Below are 18,902 nucleotides of genomic sequence, written 5' to 3'. Positions count from 1 at the left end.
GTAGAAGCTGGAATAAAATAGAGTGGTGCTTTTGGCTGGCAGATAAGTAGAGCTGAATGGAAGAGACAGAGGGCCAAAGAGAGATCCTATTCAGGATTCGGAGACACGAGGATTGACTGAGGATGGAAACAAAACGGAACTGACATGAAAATAAAAGATTTATCATGGATTGTGCTCCTGGAGACTGACTTTCACTAGTGGATGGAAACATCCAGAATTGAGAGACTTAAGAACATGTATCTTTTCCATTGGATTTCTTTTTCTGTTTTCTGTCCTTGTGTTTACCCACTTTTATTTCCTAACTATCTCATGATTTATCCACTTCTCTTCTGTTCCCCTCCTTAGGACAAGATAGCATCATATTTTCCTGGATAGTCACAGCAGCTTCTGAGCTGGTCTCACTGCCTCCTCACTGGCCATCTCCCACTCTTCTTCGGCTCCACTACCAAAGTGTGTTTTAAGTGATACACGTTTGATCATGCCTCTTAACTCTATGAATGGAATCCCACTGCTGTTAGTGTAAAGATAAAAGTCCCTAGCATGGTCATCATGACGTGGCACTTACCTACCTTTCTGTTCTGTTCTTGTCCAGCTCTCCTTCTTCCTTTATCCTTCGGCTGCTTTGACTCAGCATTCTCTCTTCTGCCACAATAACCTTCGTAAATAATGTTCCTCCATCCGGAATATGGCCACCATATTCCCTCTCCCTGCCTCGTCTCCCTTATATTTGGTTAACTCCTCCCCACCCTTCCCACCTCAACTCAAGGCACTGCCTCAGGGAAGCAATTTCTGACACCTCTAATTCTAAAAGTTGTCTACTGCTATACAGTGTCATAATAATCTATACTTTCCTTCAAAGAACTAGGCAGTTTGCAATTCTATGTTTCTGTGCTTATTTGATTCGCCTTGTCTTCCCCCCTGGGCTTTAGTCTCTCTGTAGTCAAGGACCACACTGACTGTATTTGTTCTTTTATCCCTAGTGCCCAGCAGATACATGCACATGGTAAGTAGCACTCAATTGATATTGTTGACTGCATGATATTGTTTCTGAGTATAGACATTTGGTCCTTTTGTTTTGTTTTTACTGAAGCCAGTGGAGAACTTTTTGGTGCACTTAAGAACACTAGGCTCTGGGGGCGCCTGGGTGGCTCAGTTGGTTAAGCAACTGCCTTCGGCTCAGGTCATGATCCCGGGGTCCTGGGATCGAGCCCCGCATCGGGCTCCCTGCTCCGTGGGAAGCCTGCTTCTCCCTCTCCCACTCCCCCTGCTTGTGTTCCCTCTCTCGCTGTCTCTCTCTCTGTCAAATAAATAAATAAAAATCTTAAAAAAAAAAAAAGAACACTAGGCTCTGAATGGTTGCCTTTACAACAACATACTATGAAGGAAGAGCTCAATGGATATATGGGCTGGAGTGTCTGTGAGGGGAGGGAGACCATCGTCACAGAAAAAAGCCATAAACACTCAAGCCAGAAGCAGCCACGATAAGGAGCCTTCAGCTCTCCTACAGAAGGCTTCTCTAGATCTGGTTTTATTCTTTGGTATCAAAAAGTTTTCTTCTCAAAAGAAGCATTTCTTCTTCTTTTGGGTGTGTTTACCATCCACTGTGTACATTTTTCCCTCCAAACTAATAGTAATGTAGAAAGGGAAGAGTAAGTTAAGATGAATTCTCAAACTTTATAAAGACTTCCCAGATATAAATATCTTGGGCTTTTAAAAAATATCTGGCCTCAACATCATTTATCCACAATTATTTTTAATTTGTTGCTTTTGTCATTCTACCTCTCATTGTCACCTTTTAATATTTTACTTGAATATGTGTTGCACTATAACAAAATAGTTAATCTAACGATTCATTAGATTTGTGATTTAGCCGCATGAACGAAACAGCTGGTTTTATTGACTTTATCTGGTTTGCTTTTTTTAGTAGATAGACATTTATTGTAGACAACTACACAAGTTCAAAAGCTACAGATTTCTTACTAATATTGAACTTTTTACTAGTTTTTAAAACTAAACAGTCTGGAGATTTTTTCCCCCTACTTTTTATTTTTTTATTTTTTAAAGGTTTTACTTATTTACTTGACAGAGAGAGAAAGCCAGAGAGCATAGGGGTGTGGGGTGTGTGTGTGGGGGGGGTAATGGCAGAGGGAGAGGGAGAAGCAGGCTCCCGCTGAGCAGGGAGCCCGATGCGGGGCTCGATCCCAGCACCCTGGGATCATAACCTGAGCTGAAGGCAGATGCGTAACTGACTGAGCCACTCAGGCGCCCCTTTTCCTACTTTTTAAATAAAACAACAGATACTTTCACATTGAAAGACTTTGCTAATTCTGTATGTCCTACAAGATAAAGTCTGAAGTCCCGGCTGTGGTGGTCAGAGTACTTCACAGTCTAGTCCCGTCCTGCCCTCAGACCACTCCTCCACCTGCTCCCCAGTCTTAGATTCTGTGAATGAATCATTCATTCCAGAAATATTTTGAGGTACTTTCAAAATACACACTTGGTGGGGGGGTCCTGGGTGGCTCAGTTGGTTAAGCCTCCAACTCTTGATTTCGGCTCAGGTCATGATCTCAGGGTCGTGGGATGGAGCCCTGTGCTGGGCATGAAACCTGCTTAAGACTCTCTCTCCCTCTCTCCCTCTGCCCCCCCCCCCCCCACTCCTGCGGTCTCTCTCTCAAAAAAAAAAAAAAAAAACGAGAAAAACACACACACATTTGGCTTCTATAACTGAGGTCAAATTATAAGTGACTTAACGTAGGAGTTTATTTCTCTTTCATGTTACAGTCTGAATGTAAGCAACAGAGAGAGTGAGGAGCTTTCTTCTTGCTCTGTTCTCCCAAACATTCAGCCTCCTCCTCAATTTAAATGGCTTTTAAATGGTTCTAGCTGTCAGCACTGTGTCTGCAGTCAGGGCAGCCAGAAAGGGAAAAGAGAACGGAAAAGGCATGCTCCATTCCCTCTAAAGATGGGACTGAGACGTCGGCAGGTGTCCCTTCCTCCTGTCCTGTGGAACAGAAGGTGGTCACATGGCCATACCAACTTGCAAGGGAGCCTGGGATATCTCTCCTAGCCCAGCAGCCACATGTCGATTTCTGTTACTCTTAAGGAAATAAAGAAGGGATAATGAGGGAACAACTGTGAATCTTTGTCACACCTACTACGTGTCCATCACTTCACTAAATGCCAGAGATATAGAGATGAGTGAGTCCTGGATTTGGTGGAGAACCCAGTTTAGTTTGAAGGACTTCAGGTACTCTGAATATATTGTGACTATTTAATCTATTTACGTTTTCTTTACATTCTATATAAATAGAATTTATTTTGTATATGTTCTGCATATGATTTTTTTAAACTTTTTTTTTAAATTCATTTGCGACACAGAGACACTGAGAGAGAGAGAGAAAGCATGAGCAGGGAGAGAGGCAGAGGGAGAGGGAGAAGCAGGCTCCCCGCTGAGCCAGGAGCCCGATGCGGGGCCCGATCCCAGGACCCCGGGATCATGACCTGAGCCGAAGGCAGATGCCCAACCATCTGAGCCACCCAGGCACCCCTCTGCATATGATTTTCTGTGCTTTTGCATCTGCTGTCCCATTGCCTGGAATGCTTTCTGCCCCAATTTTCCACTGGATGCAATTCTACCTGCCCGTTCTGCAAAGACTAGCCCAGGTTCCCATGTTCACGAAGCCGTTAGCATTCCTTCCAGGGATAGGGAGGAGTTGTATCACTGATATTCCCATAGCACTCAAATTCTGTGTTCTCTTTCCTCTGTTCTGTTCTAAGTCCCTAGAGATAGGTAGGGACTTATTTTATTCATTTCCCATTTCGAGCAGCTAACATAGTGTCAAGCAAATAGAAGGTGCTCGATAAATGTTTGCTGAATCAAATTGGTGCTTAGCATATTTTCCTGGATTCTTGAATGGCAAGGTGGGTGGAATCTCTAATGAACTGGGGATCTCTCTCATTTTGTGTATAATAATATCAGAGTTAATAAAAAGTTAAATGAATTCCAAATCAAAGTCAGAATCATAAAAGAGATCATATCTCCAACATTTTCATCTTATTCTTAGAGTTAATTTTAATTCTTCATTTTTATTCATTTATTCTAGTAAATGTGTGCTGGATGAGATTGATGAAGGGTCTTCAAGAAAAAGCCTAAATTTGAATTATATGTTCTCTTATATCACTTACTTATATTTCTCACTAAAGTTTCTTCAAAAAAACAAATTGATATCCTACCTACTGGAAATGTATCTTGGATGGTCCAGGAGACATTGAGGTTTCTTTTCTCAGTTCTTCCTTCACAAGCAAATTTGCAATGTAATTTAGAAATTTTATTTTATTCTAGGTTCCTGATATAATCACAAAGGTAACCTTATTTTCTATAGTTTATTCATCATTTCCCTTTTGGACCTTCAAATACAGGGAGGGTTAATTAGTATATGATAAAGCCATAGAATTTTCATAGACTATTTAAATGACATAAATTACTAGGTATAGTAATACTATTGCTTATATTACTTATAAATAAAACGCTTGACCATGTGGCACCTTAGTTACTTTATTAGTGAAATGAGAACACTGAACTAAGGCAGAGTTTTTTTTAATCTCTAATAGCCTCTTGGACTATTAAAAATAATAAGATTTGTTACTGTAAATCATAGGTTTTAAGGAAATACTGATGAAGTGTTGACCTCCTCATAGGCTGGCACTTTCTATGGACCTAAAGAGCATAATGGTGAGCGATCTTGGTCTGTGACGTGAAATAGTTAACATATCTTCTCAAGTGGCAACAGTATCTGGAATGACTTGGACATGGGGCACATTTGGATCAATAGCTGTGGCACACTAAAAGGCTCTATGAATCATTGCTTACTAAAACGGTGGATACCATACAAATTAATAGTTTTATCCCCAAATGCCTATTAATAATTCATCTTTTCAGGTGTGACATGCACAAAGGCCTTTTAGGAAGAATGTGATGATCAGCTCAGCCGCTGCAAGCCATGTCTTTAGAGAAGGATGCAAATTATAGCTTGCGAGGACCCTTCATTTTCAGTCTCTTGTGCTTTGAAGGCAGCCTCATTTAGTTTCTCCTATCTAAATCATAGGTGAGACATCCTCTAATTAATTATATTATTTAATTAATTCTATCTGACTCTGATCAGATTGGCTCACCGGGGTTCTGTGCTTTTCACGTAGGAAATGAATATTTGGCAGTGAGCAAACGAGAGAACCAAACCTGGTTAGCTGCAGTGGTTGAGTGAGTCGGTCCTGAGGCCACTCCAGCAATCTTTCCTACAATTCATGAGAGACACGTATTGCAAGACAAAGCGTCTGACAGTTTGGAGGGTGGCTCTGTAGTCCCAGGAATCCAGAGTGAATTAAAGCCTAGACTCCGTGATTTTTCAGGATCAAGGGAGGAGGGAGAAACTGCAGATCAGATATGCCCCAAGTGTGACGGAGGTAACAGGGCAGCAGGGATGCTGTCGCCGGTCTGAGCATTGTGAGGGAAGAGGTAATGGCAGAGCAGTGGCGGGGCGGGGGGGGGGGGGGGGGGGGGGGGGGGGGGGGGGGGGGGGGGGAGCGGCGTGCTCCGAAGCAGGGACATCAACAGCATCAGGAGTAGGCCTCCTCTTGTAAAAAGCAGGATACTGCAGGCTCCCGAAAGGCAAGATTCTCTGATGTTTGCCCATCTCCCGAGTTGAGAATGGCTACTGTAAAAATGTTGCCAAGAAACTCTCCTGATCCGGACAGTCACCACTGTGTGATAGTACTAGTTATCTCAGGAAAATAAATTCTACTCTTGGTAGATTTCTGGTCAGTAGACAACTTCCCTGAAGATCTCAAATTACCCGGAAAAAAAAAAAAAAGGAAAACAAAGTTTTGGCATGCTGGCAGGACCTGGTGGTGTTTTGTAGAAACTACCTGGGAGGCAGAAGCTAAGTGTCGATTTGCCCCATACCTCTTACCTGGGAGTGCAAGGTGGGAAGCAATGGACAGTGGCTCTGATGAGAAGAGAAGGCACAGTGCAGCTCGGTGAAGCCACACGCTGACTGCGTTCTGCACCGCTCTTCATGCAGTGCTGTGGGCTGGTGCATCGGCGGCGAGTACGGGTGTCCTATGTAAGTTTCTATGGCTGTAGAATTGCAGCGAGGGGCTGAAAATATGATTCGTGTCTGTCTGGTGCATGTTGCCTCTTTCAGATGTTTATCATCCCTGTGCTGAGGATCAGCCAGAGAATCAATCATTTGTCCTACAAGTGTTCGAGGCACCCTAGAGGTATATGAGATTCTGAGATTTTTTCTGGAGATAGATAGATAGATAGATAGATAGATAGATAGATAGATAGATAGATAGATTTAAATAGATCTCTAGTGCTGTGTTACTTGGATAAGATTGGAAATAACTTGCACGGGGATTGTTTGGGAAGTCCATTGTCTCAGAGATCTGTATCAGTTTCAGACCAGTTGATATTCTCTTGTACCGAAAGGAGTCCTGTTTTCATATTTGAATTATGGCAGGAAAAGAATCTCTTAGAGAGAAACACCATGGAGTTGGTGAAATTAAAGATAGCCACCGAGGCTACTATTAAATCCTGTTTTGAACGGGCTTCAGAGAAAGAGTAGATGATAATCGCTTGATGGATGACACAGCTGTTAGTAACACCAGCATTGACAGCAGCTTTATCGTCCTGTGACTGTTTCACTGAAATAGCCCTTATTTCACGGACCTGCTGTGTTTTGCAAAATGGCTGTCTGAGTATGAAATTCTACAAGGCAGGCTTCCACACACACTGAAGTATCACTACTTAAAATGACTGGATGCTAATTGACATCTGCTGGGCTGCACGCTAGCCGACAAGTTCCAAGGAAGCGCTGGCTTTATTTTCCTACTCCTTTTGCAAGCGGCTGCTTCATTTTCCGGGGCTGATGCGAAAGAGAACGAGAGGCTTACGCAGGCTGGCCAAACTGCAGTGCTGAAACGCTTAACGCCGGCTTGAGATTCCTGGCTGCAAAACACATGGAAATTCTACAAGGGGAGCGAATCAGTACTTAAGGGCATAATGTAAAGAAACCTGTGACCTTGGAAAATTGGCCACTAGGAAAGATACATGTGCCGCTTCCAGGACAAACAAGGTCAAAATCCGATATGATCTAAATAATAAACTTGAGGACTGGGAGTTGGAAGGGGGGGGGGGGAAGGATAGCTACATGCCCATCAGATCTTAAAGGTAATGTTTAATGTTATTAAATAGGTAAGGGCATAAGAAGCCCCTGTAATTTGAAGAGTCTGTGACTGTTATATATTCGGTGCCGTTTGTCTTTTGAATGCAACAGTTGACACATACAGAGGAGATACGAGGTAGCCAGCAAAGATTTTTAAAGACGACATCTGCAGAAAGAAATGTGGATTCCCCCCCATAGAATAATTGCTTTTTAATAGGAATTCGGCGGCGGGCGGGGGGGGGGGGAAGTGTTAGAAAGTTTTTAAAGTGTAAAATTATCCACATAGAGAAAATCTTAAACTAAAAGTAATTTGAATTAAAAACCCGTATGTTTATAGAGTAATGAAGGCTGGAGAGTTCCATAGCTGTACATATTTCTCTTTGCTCATATAAGGAATTAGAAGAAATCTGTGGTTATGTGGCCTTTTCAATAGAAGAATTCTGAAATAAGGCCTCAAACAAATAATCTTTGCCCTAGTTATTTCTGCCCTTTTCTTGATATTGAACATGTAAATAAATGGAAGAGACAGCACAATCTGTATTTTTTGGAGTGGTAACTTTAAGTTTAGGAGATTTGACTCATTTGCCCATTCTCAAACTTTTTTTTCACGTGCATTTTGGCTAAGGGATCGCAAAACATACAGCACAACTGTATTTTATTATTTTTTAAAAAATTTATTTATTTATTTATTTGACAGAGAGAGACACAGCTAGAGAGGGAACACAAGCAGGGGGAGTGGGAGAGGGAGAAGCAGGCTTCCCGCCGAGCAGGGAGCCCGATGTGAGGCTCGATCCCAGGACCCTGGGACCATGACCTGAGCCGAAGGCAGACGCTTAGCAACTGAGCCACCCAGGCGTCCCTGGCACAACTATATTTTAAAAATAAAAGAAATTTACACTTTGGTCGCTAGAAATAAATTTTCCTTTATTTTAGAACGTTTATCTCTTGGGAACTCTAACCTGTCACCCACCTGCTGCTATTTCAGCCTCTTTAGCTTTGGCGGTTTCATGCATGGATTGCAATTTGCTTTAGAGATAGCCAGCCCAAAGCTATAGGCATGGAAAATCTGAAATATATTTCATTTCCTTAGAGGAAAAGAATCCTCTATGGATATATCTGCCTGTGAAATCTCTAATGTGCCTATAAAGCAGATGTTATGTGGGGTCTGGAAGCTGCTCACTGAATAATCAGGGGGAACAGCCAGGCAAAGGGCAGCCCAAACCCGGATATGGTACCAGTGATTGGGGCCTTGTCCATTAAATGTCCATTATGTCCTGGTATCCTTTCTCCAGTCATTGTCCATCTCAGAGGATGATGACTTAGACCATGCCAGTACTGAATTCCAACTGAAACTTGGGAATTTAAAGTGTGTATAAATAAAAAATATATATATTAGCTGTAACATACAAATCGGTTGATACGTGTGTGTGTATGTGTGTGTGAGCCATCCACTAGTTCTTAAGATCTTCTTTTTAGTATGACAGCTTTCTTAAGGATTCCTCCTACTCTAACATTGTCTCAGAAGGAGTATGAAAGTTACGTGGGTTTTGAATAAAGTTATGTACATATGCCATAGTTCCTCATTTCTAGGTTTTTATCTTCCACAGCTGTCCCCTTTATTAGAGTCCCTCCCCTAGTTTGCATAATGCTGCCTCCATATTCAAAAATATTCTGTGAGTGGCACCTACCCTGTAGGCTGTGGCCCCTTTCTTTTTCTGTAAGGCTCAGTGCATAAGCCTCTCTCTTTGGCATTCTTCTTTGAATGCAAGATCTAGTCTCCATTATTTGGTTTACACCTAATGATCATTCTTTTTGAACCCCGCTTCATGTGTCAGAAGAAATTCCTATTTTTATCTAAACTGTCTTGCTATTTTTATCATAGTGAATGACATGAAAACCTGTCAGCTGAATAAATACTCTTAAGCTTAAAAGGATATATAAGCATAGTAAGCCCTGTGTGCACCCCTGTGAAGCACTTCTAGAATACTGACATTTGCATGCCTTGGGGAGCAGAGATTGATACTAACTCTCTTCAGTAAACTTGCTATTGAAGTGTAGTTTCCCCACAGAGAAGTGCAAAAATCACGTGTCGATCTTTTTTTTTTTCTTAAGATTTATTTATTTGGGACGCCTGGGTGGCTCAGTTGTTAAGTGTCTGCCTTCGGCTCAGGTCATGATCCCAGGGTCCCTGGATCGAGCCCCGCATCCGGCTCCCTGCTCAGCAGAAAGCCTGCTTCTCCCTCTCCCACTCCCCCTGCTTGTGTTCCCTCTCTCGCTGTGTCTCTCTCTGCCAGATAAATAAATAAATCTTTAAAAAAAAGATTTATTTATTTTGAGAGAGCACTAGAGCACAGGGGGAAGGGCAGAGGGAGAGAAACTCGAGTAGACTCCCTGCTGAGCCCTACCCATGGCTCTGTCTCACGACCCTGAGGTCATGACCTGAGCTGAAATCAAGAGTCAGACGCTCAACCGACCGACTGAGCCACCCAGGTGCCCCGCAAGTGTCGATCACGACAAACGTTCACAGGGTAAACAAGCCCATGTAACCGACACCGAAACCAAGAAACCAAAAAATGTCAGGACCCTTGTCCTCTCTTCCACTCACTGATCACCTCCCCCCCATCCAGGGTACCCACTAATCTGGCTTCTAACATCATGGATTAGTTGTTCCTGTTTCTGAATTGTATACAAATGGACTTACACAGTATATACTTTTTTTGTTCAGCTTGTGTTGTTCATCATTATATTTACGAGATGAATCCGTGTGGCTGCATGCTGTGGCTTATAGCCTATTCATTCTCACTGCTGTATTGTATTCCATCACATGGCTGTATCATAATTTAATTCTCCATCTGACTGTTGATAGGCATTTGGGGCGTTTCCAGGTTGGGGCTGTTATGAATACTGCCTCTAGAATTATTTGTGACATGCCCTTTTGTGGATGTTTACATATGCGTTTGAGTGGAATATGAAACTAGTGATGAAATTGCCAAGTTGTGGGGTGTATATATATATATATATATATATATATACATTCAGCTTGAGGTGATACTGGTAAACCACTTCCCAGAGTGGTTCAGTCAATTTACACTCCCACCAGGAGTGCCTCACTGAAGCTTAGTGTCATCCCTTACATTTTAGCCAGCCTGGTCAATGTGTACAAGTACGCCATGATGGTGTTACTTGGCATTTCTCTGATGACTAATGAAATCAAGCACCTTCTCAGATATTTGTTGACCATTTGGACATTCTCTTTCATGAAGTATTTGTTCAAGTCCTTGTCTCTTTTTCCATTAGGGTATTTGTTTTTTGAGACTTTTTTTGTTCAGGAAAGAACAAGCAGCAGGACACCTGGCTGGCCCAGTCAGTGGAGTGTGTGACTCTTGGTCTTGGAGTTGTGGGTTTGAGCTCCGCACTGGGTGTAGAGATTACTTTTTTTTTATAAAGATTTTATTCATATATTTGACAGAGAGAGACACAGCGAGAGAGGAAACACAAGCAGGGGGAGTGGGAGAGGGAGAAGCAGGCTTCCCATGGAGCAGGGAGCCTGATGTGGGGTTTGATCCCAGGACCCCGGGACCATGACCTGAGCCGAAGGCAGACTCTTAATGACTGAGCCACCCAGGCACCCCTGTAGAGATTACTTAAAAAAAAAAAAATCTTAAAAAAAAAAAGAAAGAACCAGCAAGAAGAAAAGCAACTGACAATTAGCATAATAAAATGATTGGAGACCAAGGGGTATTATATAGACATCAGTAGAATGTGGACTCAGGCTAACCTGGGGGTGATTCTTGATGTTCTCACTTATTTACTTTGTGATAGTGTGGGGTTCTTTTCTCTCTGACCCCCACTTTTCTGATCTATATAATTGGGAAAATAGGAAAAGCCTGCAGGGTTATTTTGAGAGTTGAAATGTTCATCAGCACCTCGTATATTGTCTGATAAACAGTTGTTTTTCCAAAACTGGAGCTACTATGCAGTGAAATCATGACACAAAGTGACTACAGTGAGAGAGTATCGGGAGGACATGGTGGGTAACTGCTCTCAACTGGCTGCTTACGCCTGTGTTAGTTACTCAAAATCTTGAAAAGCTTTGACAAGTGGGTTAGATGATTGAGAATGACCTAGTCTATTGCCAATCTCTTCTAAGAGCACTCTGTCCTTGGTACATGATCACTTCTGAACTTTTGGAGCGTGTAAACGGAGTGAAATCACCAAATGATGTTACTTTTGTATAAATAGTTGACCCTTGAACAACACAGGTTTGAACTGAGTGGGTCCACTTTCAGTAAATACGGTAGAGTACTGTAAATATGTTTTCCTTAATGGCTTTCTCGATAACATTTTCTTTTCTCTAACTTACTTTGTTGTTAGTATGTAGTATTTAATACCTCTAGCATACAAAATATGTGTTAATCAATTGCTGATATTATCAAAATGGTTCCAGTCAACAGAACCCTATTCATAGTTAAGTTTTGGGGGAGTCAAAAGTTATACACAGACTTTCAACTATGTTGTCGGGGGGGGGTGTTGGTGGTCAACATCCCAACCCCCATGTTGTTCAGGAGTCAACAGTATTACATAACTTATGAGCAATTCAGTACTCTAGATAAATTCTGATTGTTATGGTTATTCAATGCACAATCATATAGTCTTTTATAGAGTTTACAAAATACTTTTATGCCCATTATTTCATTTGATGTTAAAGCAACCTTTAAGGCAAGGCAAGTGATAATCTCACCATTCTGCAGATCAAGAAAATTCAAATGAAGAATAACTATGGCCACAGGCCATAGTTCACTTCAGAATCCAGTAGGGGCCAACCTGAGATTTAAAGTATAATGTATTCTTACTCAGATACGATGTTTTTATGTCTTATTTGGGATGTATTTCTAATTTTCAATAATGGGATTAAAATTAAATTTAATTAATGCTAAAATTTTGTGGTGCTTCTGAGTATGAAAATCAATTATCATTGAACTTAGGAAATGCTAAAGTGCCCATTAATGAGATTTCTTGGTAGTAGCATTGTAGGTAATGTGCCTTTTCGACTTAGAGTTTTCTCTCACAATTTATACTTGATCCAATTATCAGAATTGTCTTAACTAGTTAAAATAAGTTCAAGCTACACACTTATTATATATGCATTGGAAAAATACGTTTTTCATGGAAAATGACTTTTTAAAGAGCTTTTGGTGGCATCAATTCTATCCCTTCACAGATAAAAGAATAAGATTCATATGCATAGTAATATATGTGTATATATGTATGTATGTATGTATACATGTATGTATATGTGTGTATATATATGTATATGTATATATATATAGACACTTGGAGCTTTTCCACCTGTGTCTTAAGATGTTCTTTTTTTTTTTTAAGACTTGTTTACTTATTTTAAAGAGAGAGAAGGTGGTGGGGAGAGGGACAGAGGGAGAGGGAATCTTAAACAGACTTGGCGCTTAGCAGGGAGCCTCACTCAGGGGGTCTGTGTCACGACCCTGACATCATGACCTGAGCTGAAACACAGCCAACTGACTGTGCCACCCAGGTGTCCTGTCTTATTTAAGATGTTCTTGAAGAATAATACTTGGTGTTTAAAACCTGTGTGTCTTTTAAAGTCAAATTTATATATATTTTGCCCAGCCTGCTCTTAAAGGGAATTTCTCAAGAGATTGCTGACTTTTCAGATTTGGGACTGCATGTTTTTAATAGCTTTTAATTTTGGCCATATTAAAATCCTTAATTTGACCCTTCGGTTTGTTTTTTTTTTTTTTAAGATTTTTATCCATTTATTTGACAGAGAGAGAGAGAGACAGCGAGAGAGGGAACACAAGCAGGGGGAGTGGGAGAGGGAGAAGCAGGCTTCCCGCGGAGCAGGGAGCCCGATGTGGGGCTCGATCCCAGGACCCTGGGACCACGACCTGAGCCGAAGGCAGACACTTAACGACTGAGCCACCCAGGTGCCCCTTGACCCTTCAAACTTTAAGGTGCCATTAATCCTAAAAAAAATTTTTTTTTAACTAACGCTCATCTCTCTGGGATGTGAAAACAACCTTCAGAAGACATATGTTTGCATCCGAGCAGTAGACCTCAGCTTCAGAAATGGTAACCACAAATGTTTAAAGTATTTCACAATAAAAACACTACTTAATGATTTAATTTTTTAGAGGTTTAAGCTTTGCTTTAATTATAAGCTTCAGTGCAGGACATCTTTTTTTTTTTTTTTTTTAGATTTTATTTATTTTAGAGAGAGAGTGGGAGCAGGGGGAGGCTCAGAGAGAGGGAGAGAATCCCAAGCAGGCTCTGTGCTGAGCCGAGAACCCGGCTTGATCTCACAACCCCGAGATCGTGACCTGCACTGAAACCAAGAGTCGGGTGCTTAACTGACTGAGCCACCCAGGTGCCCGAGGACATCTTATTAATAGAAAATGAGATGGAAGAATATGCCTACAAATGTTAAGGAGCACAGGGGGGAAGATGTAATTAAGTTAGCAGTTTACATCCTCTGGATGTGTATGGGGAATGAGCTTGTTGATGAATTGTTGATTGTCACAGGCATGGGAGCTCCAGTTGCTCTAAAGCCTTCTCAGCACATTTCTGGTTGTCACTCACTGCCTTCCCTTCCCATTGGAGAGGCAGTTTGTTTTTGTTTGTTGGTTTAATTTTAAGAGGGTCACATTTTTTCAGCTCTATTGAGGTATACATGACAAAATCATAAGATATTTAAAGTGTGCATCATGATGATTTGATACATGTATACATTGTGAAAAGGTTCCTCCCATCTAGTTAATTAACATGTCCATCACCTCACATATGTATCTTGTGTGTGTGTGTGAGAGACAGAGAGAGATACTTTAAGTTCCACTGACTTAGCACATTTCAGTTACACCAGTGTTATCAGCTACAGTCGCCATGTTATACATTAGATCCTCAGACCTTATTCACCTTATTGCTAATAAAAGTTTGTATTCTCTTACCAACCTCTTTCTATTTTCCCCCCTCCCCAGCTCTTGCCAACCACTTTTCTACTTTCTGTCTCTATGACTTGGATTTTTTTTTTTTTTTTTTTTAGTTTCCACATATAAGTGATACCATGTGATCGGTCTTTGTCTGGCTTCTATCACTTAGCATAATGCTCTCAAGCTCCATTCCTGTTGTCACAAATGACAGGACTTCCTTCTTATGGCTGAATGACGTTCCATTGTGTGTGTATTTCTCACCTCTTCTTTATTCCACTGTGTGTGTGTGTGTGTGTGTGTGTGTGTGTGTGTGTGTGTGTGTGTGTCTTACCTTCTTTCTCCAGTTCTCTGATGACAGACACTTAACGTAGTTTCGGTATCCTGGCCCCTGCAAATAATGCCACAATGCACATGGGAGTGTGGAAAGGCAATTTATTTTTATTATTATCATTTTGTAAAGAGGGGGAGAGTGAGGGATGGTGGGGAGGGAGACAGAAAGAATCTTAAGCAGACTCCATGCCCAGTGCAGAGCCTGACATGGAGCTCCAGCTCACACCCTGAGATCATGACCTGAGCTGAAATCAAGAGTCAGACCCTTAACTGACTGAGGCACCCAGGTGCCCCGAGAAACAATTTCAAATGTGAATGACAGACTCTGGAGCAGAGGCCTAAAATTTGTACTTTGTAGATCGTTGGGCAAGTCAGTTCATCACTCTGTGCCTCAATTTCCCTTTCGTTAAATGAAGAATAACAACAGAATCTTACTCATGGGCCTGCCATGTATTACACTGTGGAGATACTTGGCACATAGTAAGTATTCAATGAAGTCTGAGCTGTTATTGTCGTTCCCACTGCCCTCTGCATCTGAGCACCACTTCTGTGGTAAGAAAAAGAGCCATCACTTTCGGAAGGATGAATTGTTTTAAAGAAAGCTTTTGTGAAGTTGAGTTAGGGAAAGCTACAGCTGTCGTCATCCACCTGTTCATTCATGAAGGGGTTCCTCAGCACCTGCTCCTTGCCCACAGCTATCCCGAAAGTCCAAAGTTCAGAGAGGAACTGAACCCCTTAACCCCTGCCTTCAGGAAGGCCTGGCTTACTGGTAGAGATACGCGAGTTTATAGAACATTGAAGTATTTGAGCTAACAGGCATATCCAACAGTAAGACACAACAAATGGTCTACCGCCTATCGCAGAGGTTTGTACAGACTGACGTGGAAGGAGGTCTATGTTCTGAAAATATGTTACACAAAAATTAAGTTGCTGAGCAATGTATATGGTATGATCACATTTACTCTACATGCATTTATATCTGTATTGGTGTCTTCAAAAGAAGAGGTCTACAAGGCTGTACCAATGTGGGCCGAGCTCACAGAAGTGGGATTATAGAGGGACAGGTGGGATTTAACTTTTTATGTCATTTGACATTTGACAATGAGCATACTTAATTTTTGTAATAAATATTTAATAAGATAAATACCTTTAAATTAATTGATCACTCACCATCTTCCAGAAAGGCTTATCAAATATAAATGAGTATAGGTAATGCACATTTTAGCTCATCAGAAAACACTCCACTTGAAATGCATTGAGTGGAAACAATCCAAAAATGGAGGAATCTGTTAACTGAGAAATTGTCATAGGTACTCACAGAACTATTTGGAAATAAGAAGGGCAAGGTCTGGCTGGTTGCTTAGGCCTGTCCTCCATGGGGTGTTATGTGTAGATGCGCTCAGCTCTGGGCCAGGGTCGAGTCCTTCCTGTTGCACGCTAAGAACCTGTTTCATGAAGGGTGGTCAAACTATATTAAATTTGTTTGCACTCTGGCATGCCTTTTTTGTTGGCACATTTCCTAAGCAAATGAAAATCAGAAGGAACGAATATATGCAATCTAAGCAGAGAAACGTAGATCATCTTAAAGGATATTAGCATTAGTTGATGCTGGCCTAGTGTGTCTTTCTCACTGAGGATACACACCAGTCGGGATGGTCAGGTGGTCAGAGCGTCGGCCATGGTCCCGTCCCACTGTCCTGAAACAGCTTGCCCTTCATGTCTGTGATACCTCATGCACCTGCTTCCATAGTTCTCTCCCTCCCTGTGCCTGCTCACACGCATGCTCTATCTTTCTTTTCTCATTTATATTGGTATTCCTTCAGGCAGTCACACATCTGTATTCAATTCTTAGAGACACTGATGAAGACGAAAATACATTTGAAAAATGCTCAAAAGAAGGAAAACCTAAGAAATAAAAAGTAGACTGAAGAAGAAATGGCTGAAAACACTGAAGGAAAACGATTCTTTGTATATGCTGACGGTGACTGAATCTGTAGGCCCAGCTCCAGATCTTTCCCCCAAGTTTCACATCCATATAAACATCGAACAATTTCCAGGCATCTGTATTTGGGAACTGCTCAGGCCCTGTCCAAACACAGCCTGCCCAAAACTGACCCCGTCGGCTCCATCCTGCTCTGGCTCATCTCCGTGCCTCCTTCCAGTCTTCCACCAACACCGGCATCTCTTCCACCTCATCGGTCACGTTGGAGGCACTGGGATCCTCCCAGTTGTCCAAGCCAGAAATGAGTCATTTTCCCTTCCCTTCACTCTCTGACCCAGTCAGTCCTCACATTCAGTCACTTCTATCTCAGGAGCTCCAGAATCTTCTCTCCTCCATCCCGTCTGCCTCAACCCTGGTGCAGGCCTCCCGAATTACTGCAGCAACCAGCTAACTGGTCTCCCTGGCTTCGTTGTAATTCTTGAACAATCCTTTCAGCACATTGTAATGGCCATTGTGATTCTTCTCAAATGCAGTCATGTTATTTCCATGCTCCAAACCCCCAGTGGATTCCCATTCTCTGAGCATAGTCTGATCAGCATGGACAAGACCCTTCCTGATCAAGCCCTGTTTGCCTCCTGGGCCTTAGCCCTTAGCCCCATCCCACTCAGGTTGCAGCGGCATTGAATGCCATTCATTATCCACAATGCCCAGTGTTCCCTGTTGCCTCTGCTCCTTAGTAGAGTCTGTTCCTAAGTCTGGGATAGGTATCCTTGGTCTGTTCCCACAATAGCACTTACTATACCTTATCATAATTACTCCTCTAATTGTGCCTCTTTGAACTCTAAGTTCCCTTTTCATGATTGTATCCTGATTGTCCAGCAAGAATGTCTCACCTGTGGCAGATGGTCAAGACATATTTGAGGAATGACTAATTAAATAGTGCTAGACAAATATGGTTAAATTGTTATTTTTTTGTGTTTGTCATTATAGAATGCAATTTTTATTTTATATTTATATAAATTCATGAACATGGGTATATGTGTGTGCAAACACACACACGTGCACACAGACAGCTTTGTGATGATACAAGTTAAATTCCTTGGTCTTTTCAGTATTTATAAAGTAGAAGATAAATTTTGTTGCTAGACTTTGAAACTACGGAATTATTTACTCTTTAGGCCTCTTTTCATTGTTTAGATTATATTCTGTTCGTTTCTTTTAGGGATCTGAAAACGAGAACCAGCTATTTACTCTTAGCAAGGACCTGCTCTGGGTGCAGAGGAGATCTTAGCTTGATTTAAACCATGAAATTCACCAAAATCCATAAACTAACTTCATTTAAAAACAGTGGTTACAAAATAGGTAAATGTGTTTGTTTTTTTTTTTAACACGTATTTTAAAGGATCTTGAATCACCGCCACTGAAAAATAAAAACACCACCAGATTAGTTTGTGGAGGCCTTGAATTAAAGGCTTTACCAGCCATGTGTATTCAAAGCTGCCCCATCTTTCCCATATTAAAGCAGCGGCTCCAATTTCAGTTGTGTCATTCCTCCCCATGTCCCTCCATCAGAGCTCAGGCAGGTATTGCTGTTCTGACGCAGCCTTTTGTGTTGTTGGCTTAGAGGCCTTCTAGTGCCAGATGACCTTTCTGCTGAATAGATCTGCTTCCCATTGAGCCAGACTCCTCTGTTTGTTCTCTTTCTTGGTATTACATTGAGGTAACAGCCAATTCTTTTCTGTTTGAATCATCAAAAGTGGCTCCATTTATTGTTTACTGGGTTTTTTTCCCCCCTTGCACTTTTGTGATGAGCATATCCCTGTTCTCCTCCTCATCACCAAAGGAATAAATAATTTATATAATCCACTCTGATTTCCAAACAGCAACATGGAATAAAGGGAGTAAGGGGCAAAGTGGCTTCTCCCAGCGCTGTGACTAAGGCATTGGGTGTGTTGGAGTTTCTGTACTTCTTGTCTCTCACCATTTTGGGGGGGTCTGGGGGGAGGGTGATGGTATCCGTGAGTCTGTGAAGCTTCCCCACAGGAGTCTTTGACTTTTCTTTGGTCATTTCATTATTGGGAAAATCAGTTTCCTCCTTTGGGCGGATATTAGATTATGAAACAAAGTGGTACTCATTCACAGGGGTGGATTGCAACCTTTTTTCTACACAGATTGTTGGGACGCACTCATAATTTCCAAGGGTTGTAGTTGAAGGAGAACAGAACAGGGTGAAGGGGAAGTTAAAAAAATCCACTTGAAAGATCTGAAATCTCTTTTCTCCTCTCTCCCCAAGGCACAAACCATCAATCATCATTTTGCCAAGCTTTATAAAGTGTGGAAAAGATGAGGTAATTTGGTGGTAGACAATAGAAATCACCTCTAATTTAACACATGAAATTTTTTGGTTGTTTACGGCAGTGTTTCTCAGTGTGTTCTTTGGGTCAC

General features: G+C 41.6%; 1 protein-coding gene across 8 annotated transcripts in view; it reads left to right on the top strand.

The window, feature by feature from the left end:
• Positions 1–18,902, top strand: part of CACNB2 (calcium voltage-gated channel auxiliary subunit beta 2) — a 389,518-nt gene that overhangs the window by 128,519 nt on the left and 242,097 nt on the right. Inside the window, exon 1 of one of the 8 annotated variants that reach the window (XM_027594132.2) lies at positions 5,695–6,119. The exons of the other annotated variants lie outside the window; for them this stretch is intronic. Within the exon in view, the coding sequence (XP_027449933.1) occupies positions 6,072–6,119 (48 nt within the window). The 5' untranslated portion in view covers positions 5,695–6,071. Of the gene's footprint in view, positions 1–5,694; positions 6,120–18,902 lie in introns of those variants that run through there. 8 annotated transcript variants of the gene reach the window in all.

The sequence above is a fragment of the Zalophus californianus genome, chromosome 9 (assembly GCF_009762305.2).
Source record: "Zalophus californianus isolate mZalCal1 chromosome 9, mZalCal1.pri.v2, whole genome shotgun sequence".
NCBI classification, from domain to species: domain Eukaryota; kingdom Metazoa; phylum Chordata; class Mammalia; order Carnivora; family Otariidae; genus Zalophus; species Zalophus californianus.
The sequence above is the reverse complement of the archived record's forward strand: the minus strand, read 5'-3'. Positions and strand labels throughout refer to the sequence as shown.